Source organism: Molothrus ater, chromosome 1 (assembly GCF_012460135.2).
Source record: "Molothrus ater isolate BHLD 08-10-18 breed brown headed cowbird chromosome 1, BPBGC_Mater_1.1, whole genome shotgun sequence".
NCBI classification, from domain to species: domain Eukaryota; kingdom Metazoa; phylum Chordata; class Aves; order Passeriformes; family Icteridae; genus Molothrus; species Molothrus ater.
In genome coordinates, this window is record NC_050478.2 from 43,217,190 (window position 1) to 43,227,474 (window position 10,285).

The following is a 10,285-nucleotide window of genomic DNA, read 5'->3' on the forward strand; positions in this document are numbered from 1 at the left end:
CCCGGCCCGGCCGGTCCCTTCCCTCTCCTCCGTGCGCGGCCGCCCGGCGTCCTCCCGGAAATTCTTGGCTTTCCCTTCCGGGAACCCTCTCCGGGGCTGGCGGCGGGTACGGCGGGGCGAGGCGGGCGCCCGGGGCCGGGCTGGGGCTGCTGCCCCGGGGAGGGTCCCCGGGGAGGTGGGAGCCCCGCGCTCCCCGCCCTCGGTAGGGCAGGGCAGGAGGGACTTTCCTTTCCTTCCCTTCCCTTCCCTGCCGGGGTATCCAAGCCCTCGGTAGGGCAGGGCAGGGCAGGAGGTGTTCCCTTCCCTGCCGGGGTATCTAAGCCCCGGCTACGCTGGGGCAGGAGCTGCTGGAGGGAAGCCGGTTCCGCGTGGGGGGACCGGAGGATCACTCGGAGGTGTTACATGTTTGTGGGCTTAGCTCTGGATTAAACACCTTTAAAAGGCTCTTTACCCTAAGCATGGGCTGTTGCGACTGAGTTTATCATCGCGCTGCTTTCCCACCGCAGCAGAGGCGTCACTGAAAGGAATGGCTCGCGTTTGTTTGTTTGCGTTTGTGCTCCTTCTGTGATGAAATAATGGAGCGTGCCTGGGATATAGGCGGGTGTAGAAATACGGCAGAAATGTTGCTGATTAAGTTTTTGTTTGTTTGTTTTGATGATATGCTCTTCTTGAAGAGACATCCTTTCGAAGGAGCCTCTTCTTCATAACCTCTTGCGCTGTTCTTGGAGGAAAGGAGGGTGTGTCTGTGACACTGGATGAAATTCTGACAGTTCTTCATTTGCACGCTTCCGTATTTTATGTTTGTGTCATGACGTATATATCATGATAGCATCATATATAACATGTACATACAATCCATGTTATGTGTAATAGAATGTATTTTATCATAAGATAAAATACGCAAGTGAAGTATTACTCTTGTTTGTTTGTTTGTTTGTTTTAGGGTGTGTATTGTTGTGGTTTTCTCATTTCCTTTTTGGTAAATTGACACCAATGCCTGGCTCTGGGCACTGATGTACACGAGTGGTGTGTGTTTGCTACCTGGGCTTCCCTGCGAGTTACAGGGCCATGCAGGATTTAATTGCCATATTCCATCATGCAGGATCTGCATGTTTATGACAAGGCAGATGTCAGAACCAGTTTAACATCAGAGAAAATGTTTGACTGCCTTCCCAGCCTATGTGAAGCTCTTTCTGTTAACTTCTGAAAGTAAAACCACCTGTGATTGTTAAAACCAGCGTGAATCCTCAGGAGGAGGCAGTGGGATGGATGCTGGCACAGGCCAGCTCTGGGCATTTTTCCCGCAGTACTGGTTTTGTCCCCTTCCTTAGGTCACATGTTATAAATACTGTTTTCACCAGTGTTTTCTCACAGAGCTGAGAGCAGGAAGGAGAAATGCTAATGTGAATACACTTTGTTTCATTAATTTGAATGTGACTCTCAAATGTCATCTGTTCTTAAGTTACCTTTTTTTTTCCCGGAAGTGTTCCAAGTGAGGTTAATGAGAAACAAAGCCCTTGCTTTCCTTCTTAAGTCTCTTTTAGTGAAAATAAAGTTAGAGCTGCACCAGCTTTTTCTTGTTGGGTTTCTAGAATGCAGCGGGAAGACCAGGAGACTCTGAAGTATCCTCTTTAACTTTGACATCAGTGTGATGTTGTATACAGTTCTTAGCTTAGATGAACGTTTTCTGAAATTAAGAGAAATCTGGTGAGATGTAAGTCCATCAGGTAGGACACATCATTAAAGTTGTAGTAAGTGCATACTGTAATTATTTGTCATTTTTAATTCTGCTTCTAGATCCTCACTTATTTAACCTAAGTTAAGTGATGGAACCATACACTAAAGAAAAAATATCATCCTTGGGTCTTTGGTGTTCATGTTTGTGTGAAAGAATCTAGGATGTTTCAAGAAAAGGCATCAGCAAATTGCTTAAATATAGTACCAACATCTACTGAAGATGGTGCTTTCCAAAAGAAAGGCCACAGTGCTCGAGTCCTTAGCCCAGAAGAAGCAGAAAAACTGGCAAAAGATCAGGTTTTGGTGTCTGAATTCAAACAGCTAAAACTGGAGAAAGAGGCACAGAAGAACTGGGATCTATTTTACAAAAGAAACAGCACCAACTTCTTCAAAGACAGACATTGGACAACCAGAGAGTTTCAAGAGTTAAAGGCATGTCGTGAGGTGAGGTCTGTACAGTTCTGCTGTAAAAGATGGGATTGCTTGTTTCCAATAAGTTGTTTCCAGGGGAGTGAATAATACTTAGAACAAAGCCATTTGGGTAAGAGCTGCCACATGTAAAGTTTGCAGTGCACTGTGTATTTTCTTTTAATATAAAAGATAATGTCTCAGAATCATATGCATCAGTTTAGTTTCAGTGTGTAATTGGCCCTTACTGGATGGGGTGCTGTTCATAGCATCCTGGATGCTGAGAGTGCAGTCTGGAATATTTGGTTTTTGAGTCCTAGAGTAGACAGCTTGTCTCTGTGTGTGCAAGCTGGTGCACTTCAGTACACTGCTTTAGAGAAAAGCATCCAGAACTGCAGGCTGACTGCTGAACACGGTTAAGGGGATAGCCAGATGCATCTGTTGTTCCTTACAGCTGAATGAAAGACAAGACAGAAATAGCACAAGTCTGTTGATTACTTAAGAGATAGATGACTGAAGAAATATTAATATGTTCTAAAATGATTTCTAATTCCGTGGAAATTCAGGATGTCTGGGTTTTAATGTCAGATTATGCAGTGGCTTCTACTTTGGTTTTTTTTGAAGAATTGTAATTAAAATTGATTATAGCTTTTAAAATGCTGGTTGAACAGTGCCTCTGCTCACATGATGAGAAAACAAAAATTATGTTTTGTCTTGTATTGCTTCCTCCCCAGTTTGCAGATCAAAAGCTGACCATTCTGGAAGCAGGCTGCGGGGTTGGGAACTGCTTGTTTCCACTCTTAGAAGAAGATAAGAATATTTTTGCATATGCCTGTGATTTCTCTCCTAGAGCTGTTGAGTATGTGAAGGTTGGTGTGATATTTGGAACTTCTTTTAGAGTGTTTTTTAGAAGCTTCTAAAATTACAAATGACTGTAACAACAGACTTCTCTTGGCTTCCTTTTTGTAGGAACGGTGGAATATGTTTTGCCAAAAAAATTGAGACTGATGCATTTCAGTGGAGATCCTATGTAAGAAGCCAAATCATTGCTCAAAACTTGGCTTTTCAGTGTCAAATTAGAGCATTATGGTATATTACTTGAATGATTTATGAAGATAGGTTTTTTTTTGGGTGCACTACTATGTCTCTGCTGACTGTGCAGTAAAACCAAAATTTTGTTTGTCATGGAAGCTTGCCCTTAATAGAGGGAGTCCCAAGGAGAACCTTAAAAACAAGGCTGGAAATTATTGTTAAAGGGGTTTGTAACCTGATTAGGAGTAGGTATGTTTACACTTAATCGTGGGTACTGCAGTCCAAAGTGGAGTCTTGCAGCAGGGCTGGTGGGGGCTTTGGGCATTAAAAGCCATTATTAAGTTTGTAATCACAGGTAAATTCCTATATATATCTGTTAACTGAAAGCATTGTGGCCAAGAACCACAAGGCACAGACAGCATTTATCATGCAAAAGATGGGAAGAAATACCTGCGGCAAACAGAAGAGGACAGCAGCTCCCTGGGATGCTGTGGCTGCACCCCAAGATGAGGTTGGGCTGAGCCTGTGCCCTGGGTTTTGGATGACTTAATGGCATCTGCCTCCACAGCTCTTGCTGAATTTATTTTTTTTGCCAAGACCGGGTTTTCTTTTTTTTTTTCCATAGCAAAACTGGGGCTAGAGCAGCCCAGCTGCAGATTGTGTGACAGGAACCCCAAATGTTTGCAATCTACCTGTAGCTCAAGAGCTTTACTTTCATCACCCTGTAATATGTAATTTCTTTCAACAGAGTTTATGTCTTCTTTAAAAAGTAGAAGCAGGAGTAAAACAGAAATGTTTTCTGAATTGTCTTAATGCACATTCCTTCTCAAATTCATGGGAACAGGCTATTCTTCTAGTAGTAGTTTCACTATTGTAGTTAGCAGCAAAGAATTTCTGATAGCAGTAGCCACCTGTTGGAGGTTAATATTATCTTGCCACTGTGTTTTGTGTCTCTCTACTGATTAATTTCACAAGATTTTTACTTTATTGTAGCAACATATGCTGCTAATTTTCAGTGAAAGCTTGCTCTTTTAATTTCCCTAGAAAAATGCCTTATATAGTACTGAAAGATGTAAAGTGTTCCAGTGTGATCTTACCAAAGATGATCTTCTAGACAATGTACCAGCAGATTCCGTGGATGTTGTCACACTTATATTTGTGCTTTCTGCCATTCATCCTGACAAAATGCATCTTGTCCTGAGGAACATTTACAAGGTAAAACCAGCTGATTTTACAGCCTTTAAAGCACTTTCCTTCTTTTTAGCTCAAAAGTATATTTTTTTCTGAGAAAATTACTCTCTTGCAATGGTGAGTTTTCATCTTATATTCCATGGATGTATTTCATTAGTTCACCAAGTATGCAGGACTAAAATATATTTTACAATTTCCTTTTTTTTCTTTCTGGTATTGTGAGATTGTTTGGATTGAGGCCTAATTCATGCTGTCAGTGTAACAAAAAGATATATAAAGTATGGCCTTGATGTACCTGAAAGGGGTCTACAGGAATTATGGAGAGAGATTTCTACAAGAAAGAGCATGTAGTGACAAGGAAGGGAGAATGGCTTCAAACTGAGAGTGGGTTTAGATTAGATAGTAGGAAGAAATTCTTTAGGGAGTTGCTGGTGCAGCTTGCCCAGAGAAGCTGTGGATGCCTTACTCCTGGAGGTGTTCAAGGCCGGGAGAGATGGGGCTTTGAGCAACCTGATCTGGTGGAAGTTGTCCCTGACCATGGCAGGGGGGTTGGAACCAGGTGATCTTTCAGGCCCCTTCCATCCCAGGCCACTCTCTGACTCTGTGACTTTAAAGCTGTGACTTGGGCTGTATGCTGTGAATAATGTTTATATATTGCAGAGCTGTCTGTGTTCATAAGATGTGAATGATAGTGAGCCAAAATTAACTTCCAGAGATCCAGTGACCTGCAGTTAGGATGTTGCTGTTATTATGAAACCTATTTGACCTGTGGTGATTTAACAGTGGAGTGTTCAGAAGTCAACATTAACCTAGAGAGACTCATCCCTCTAAGCTGTCTTTGTTAGTTGACAGACTAGGACAGGCCCATCCAAAGGGTGATTTAAACAACCTGAACTGTGATTGTTCTGAATTTTCCTGAGATGTCATATATTGACTGCAGAGGAAAACAATCAATACATTTTTTTACTATTGCACATGTGTGTATAATAAGTCTTGTATTTCCTGATGTTATTTGGCTTACTATCAGCAGTTTGAAAAAGGAGTATTAGGAGTTTTTTTGTATATCTCCAGCTGTTTTCCAAAATCAGGATTGGTTCTTAGCTCTTATAAATATTTAGATATCTAAAATCAGCGTGGGCAATGACTATGTATTTATAAATTTTAAACTCTTTACAGCTTGCTTTCTTTACCAAAAAGCAATGTTAAAAATCCATTATGCACTTTGCTAAAATGGTTTCTTATTTATTTCGCAACATATTGCAACATGTTTCTTTCTCCCATGAAAAAAGAAATGTCACAATATTCCAGATTTTATTGTTAACCATTAAACAAAATCAGGTGCTAAACAGGATACTAGCCAACAGAAAAAAATGCGCTGATGGGAATTTTTGTTAAACTTTGTATTTTCTTCTTTTTTCTGTGTTTGAAGAGCGTTGCCAATTTAGCTGATCAGCACCCAAATAGGTGTTCTAAAACTAGTTGTAGTCTTTTATTCATAGGGAAATGTTTTTAAGAGTCAATCCAGTTTTTGCACCACCTTTTTGTTGCACAGGGAATGAATTGTATATCTGTCTATAGATATAGATATCTATCTCACTGTTGTATTGACTATGTTAGTCTACCTTGTCTTAGTTACCTGTGTTTGTATGTGTACACAAATAAATATACCCATATATTACTACATCTGTTTAGCTTATTAAAGCACGTGTGTATTATGTGACAGGTATTAAAACCAGGCAAGTGTGTCCTGTTCCGAGACTATGGCCTGTATGATCATGCAATGCTCAGGTTTAAATCAGGCAGCAAACTTGGGGAAAACTTTTATGTCAGACAAGATGGGACAAGGTCGTATTTTTTTACTGAAGGTAAGACATGTTGTAGAGTGCTTTCTTTTCTGTGCATCTTCTCTCAAACTTTCTCCAGCAAACTGCCAACATGCCCAGGGAAGTTTTATTTTGTGTGGATGAACTGTTAAATTGTGGTTTATTTCATTTGCCATCCTTTTTGGGAAGAAGCAGTTATTTAGACTGAAAGAACTTTGTGGAGCCCTTTCTTGTTTATAAGTTTGTTGTATGTGCTATAATTCTCCAAGAGCAGGAGTTCCTGAATTAGCTGAATTTCATTCAGATTTGTTACCTAAGGAGAAAAGACCTATGTTCAGTAAGAGAATTAATCATCTTCATGAAGCAAGTAAGCAGTCCTTTTGGCATCATTCTTTGTGCAGGTGAGCAGGATGAGGTCTATTGACTTCTAAAAGCAGAACCATGACTGCAGCACTGAAAAGCTCATGCACAAATCCTGCTGGGATAGCACTGACTAGCTCTGTCTTCTAGGGTTTGTTTTTTAGTGAAGACAATGCAAAAAACCATTTCCATGTGATACAGTATTTAGTTTTTTGTTCAGTGCTCATAATGGTTTAGGAGGAAGGGTAGTTATTGCAGTTTACTGGTGGAGAATTTGAAGCACAGACACACGAAGGAATTTGCTTAGACTTTTACAATGATTTGGGTTTACAGCTTGGCTATAGCTTCTAACTCCCAATTCCTCATGCTAAACTCCCTACTCCCCCCATCACTTGTAGAGCATTGTGTAACAAGAGCTGTGAATTTATTTATGTGGGGTACTTTGTTCTTAAGTCTAAAGCAAGATACAGCTGCTGAAGAGACCGATTTGGAGCCAAGTAAATGTTATTCATATTTTATGCCATAACATATTGACTAATTGCTTCTGATACATAAAAACCATTATTTTTGTCTGAGCTCCCCCTATTCTTCATAGGACAATGATGAAATCTAAGATAATGCAGTGCTACAACTTCATTGAAGCATTTCTAGAACTGTTATTTACTGATTTTTAGTTCTGTTTAAACAATTAGCTCTTACAAAGAGAATGGATGCTAAAGGGAACAAATAAGAGACTGACCTATCTGTGAAATTTTAAATCTCGTTTTTATTGTGTTTTAGAATAGTTTCTGAATGAGAAGTTCTTTGCTAGTATGCATGTTTCCCTTGCAAAAAGAATTGAGGTAGGGATAAGGAACAGGAAGGAAGGAGAAAAGAGAGAATTTATTTTATATTGCTCATGTCAGCAATTGTTTTTCCTTGGGTTGGTCTGTGACTGTCTCACAGATCACCTCTATTCCCATTTTTAATCATTATGATCTCATTCATTTCACAGATTTTCATATAAACATTGCTTAATACTTGAGAATTCTTTTGTTACTGGAGACATGACTCCCATCATTTCCACAGAGGTTGCAACCCTTGCTATTTTTCATTTCTTTAGCACTGCATTGGTAACACCAAGTTATGCTGCATGGGGTGATTTGAATTATACTTGTTTATAATATGGCAGATGGCAACACCAAACTTCTTCCATGGGAAAAAAAAATCCATTCTTCTACTGTTTGAAATAATATTAAATTTGTGGAGGAATGCATGGTTGTAGTCTTGTATTATGAAATATGTGCAACTTCCTTACAAAAAGATTTCAATAGGTCCACAATGGAGTGCTGTTTATTTATATTTCATTGGTGTCGGTCCCCATTTTACATGAACACACAATGTTTACAGCCATGGTGGGTTTGGGTTGATATAATCCTGCAGTGCCACCAAAGGGGTGGTCTCATCTTCCTCAATACACCATCTCTGGTGGTGCTTCCTGTACCCACATGATCACTGTTTCATCAAGCTAATCCCCCTGAGCAGTCAAAAATGGAATGTCTTTGTTTTCTATCAAGTAACAGAAGTTTAGAACAGCTTAAATTTGCTGTGGAATTGCTGCCTGACTTAGTGAACTGAGGTGCAGGAAAGGAAAAACTATGATTTTTAATTAACATGACAAGTCAATAGCATGAGCAGACCTTCCTGCTGCACAGGTCACTCTGTTTGTGAGGTGCTTCTGCCTTCCATAAGGGAAATAGGCTCTGAGTGAAATTCTTTTGTTTCTGGAAAATACTTTCAGTTCAACTTAGTGGACTCTTGGTGCCACCATATCCTCTTTGCCATTTTTTCAGTTTTTCTGTTGAGCAGTTGCATGTAACATGGGGTGTTATTCTTCCCTGAGCCGAGGCGCAGCTGCACAGCTGGATTACCTTTGAAATATTTGTGGTAAGTGATGTATTCAGCTAGGGAAGGTCAGCTGCACGAAGGGAAAATGCACTGGTGTCAGTCACAATGAGAACGACAAGGCTTAATAAAAATAAGAGATGTGGCAAATTTTGGAAATTGAACTGAGTAACTAGCTTAAGCCCCAGTTTTACAAGCTGTTTTGCTTAGGTTGATGTTTCCAAAAGAGATCTTTATTGATTTTTATTCAGCAGTCTGCCCACATAGAACAGCTTGAAATCTGAAGGCCTGTGTGATTTTCATGCTGTAACACATAAGAACATATGCTTATATAAATGCTGTCTGGTGTTTTATAAATAGCTTAAACGTAATATTTTATCTTCTTTTTTTTTAAATTCTCTTTCAGAGTTCTTATCTCAGCTTTTCAAGGCTGAGGGATATGAGCAAGTGGTCAATGAGTATGTGCAGCGAGAAACTGTGAATAGGAAAGAAGATTTGCGTGTTCCAAGAGTTTTTCTTCAAAGCAAGTTTCAAAAGCCTTTCAGGGAGACATAAGTTCTTGCTCATCAGCAGCAGCATTGCTTGTTTGAAATGGAAGCTCGCTGTGTGCTCATCTTTCTGGTGCACCAAAAATGTTGGCATTCAGTACCTCTTGTTGGTTTCCATCCTAGGATACAAAATATGAGTTCTATTTCTAATTCAATTTTAAGACGGTTTAGTGATGCAGGCAACCTGTTGAGCATCTGTATTCCTGCTTCTAAAATAAAACCTTTGCCACATTGTTGGAGGAGCAAGTAAAGCAAATAAATAAACTTCCATTTTTATTAAAAACTATTTTTAAATAAGTATCCTGTGTTTCCTGTCACTTGTGATTTTTGAGGCTTGTCATAGTATTTAATTTACTTTCAGTACTTGTAGGACTTCTGAGTGTACTTTCTCAGATACAGGAGTGATACAGACTCAGTGAGCAGTATAGTGTAAGCTGCCTTAATATTTTTTTATAATGGTATCTTTTTAATATGCTTAGCATTTAGATCTATAAACAAATGCTTATATTCTAAGGCAGATCCTAATTTATCTGATTTCATGCTCGAAGAATCATGTTAGTGGATAAGGTTGTATTTATCCCTAATTAATTTAAGATGTTTTTCATTTAATATGCAGAAATATTTGACGTTTTGCAAGTCAGTTTCCCGTTTGAAACTGAAATCAGCAAGTCAGGAGTACTTTCTTTGATATGAAGTGTAGTCAGCTGCTTCTTTCCTGGGAAAAGGTCTTAATTCTTTTCCATCACTCCCAGGAAAGTTGTGTTGGTCTTTGCTCTTCCTGCCACTAAAAGCCACTTTACTGTTGCTGCTGCAGATGTAACTGCTTGAAGGAACTTCATCCTTTCCTTACAGCTCTTTGCACTGTGGCACTTTGCACTGCAGGACCTTTTCTGTGCTCTTGGATGATGTAGTTTCAGAATCATGCCTGTGTCTTTAACCTGCATTTTGAGCAGCGGCACTGCAGCAGAGGAAGCCCAGAAGTATCCGGTGCCTTGTGCAATGGCCTGTGCTGATCCTGCCTAATGTACACAATGTGCAACAGTGGAAATTCCAGTGAAATACTAAGGGGAGAGCAAATGCTGGGGCAGGGCCCAGTGAAGTTTTGGAGCCTTCATTCTTGGGAATACTTGGAATAAGACTGGCCAAGGCCTTGAGCATCCTGTGACTTTGAGGGTGGCCCTGTTCTCAGTAGGGATTTAATCCCAGGCTGTATATACGAATATGTGATTGCTTGACTCAAGCTGTCATTCCACTGGACTCGAGTGTTGTTAGATGACCCAGCCATACACATCTGATGTGGAC

General features: G+C 40.0%; 1 protein-coding gene across 3 annotated transcripts; it reads left to right on the plus strand.

The window, feature by feature from the left end:
- The first annotated feature begins 14 nt into the window (after window positions 1–14).
- METTL6 (methyltransferase 6, methylcytidine) lies at window positions 15–9,269 on the plus strand. Of its 3 annotated transcripts, none has more exons than XM_036405521.1 (6): window positions 15–106; window positions 1,798–2,181; window positions 2,880–3,014; window positions 4,222–4,392; window positions 6,092–6,233; window positions 8,842–9,269. In XM_036405521.1, the coding sequence occupies exons 2-6, from the start codon at window positions 1,900–1,902 to the stop codon at window positions 8,988–8,990; spliced, it is 879 nt and encodes a 292-aa protein (XP_036261414.1). In that variant the 5' UTR covers window positions 15–106; window positions 1,798–1,899; the 3' UTR covers window positions 8,991–9,269. The 3 variants fall into 3 exon arrangements, with proteins under 3 accessions (XP_036261414.1, XP_036261404.1, XP_036261423.1); XM_036405530.2 differs by lacking the exon at window positions 15–106 and adding an exon at window positions 288–395; XM_036405511.2 differs by lacking the exon at window positions 15–106 and having other exon boundaries at window positions 286–2,181.
- The last annotated feature ends 1,016 nt before the right edge of the window (window positions 9,270–10,285 follow it).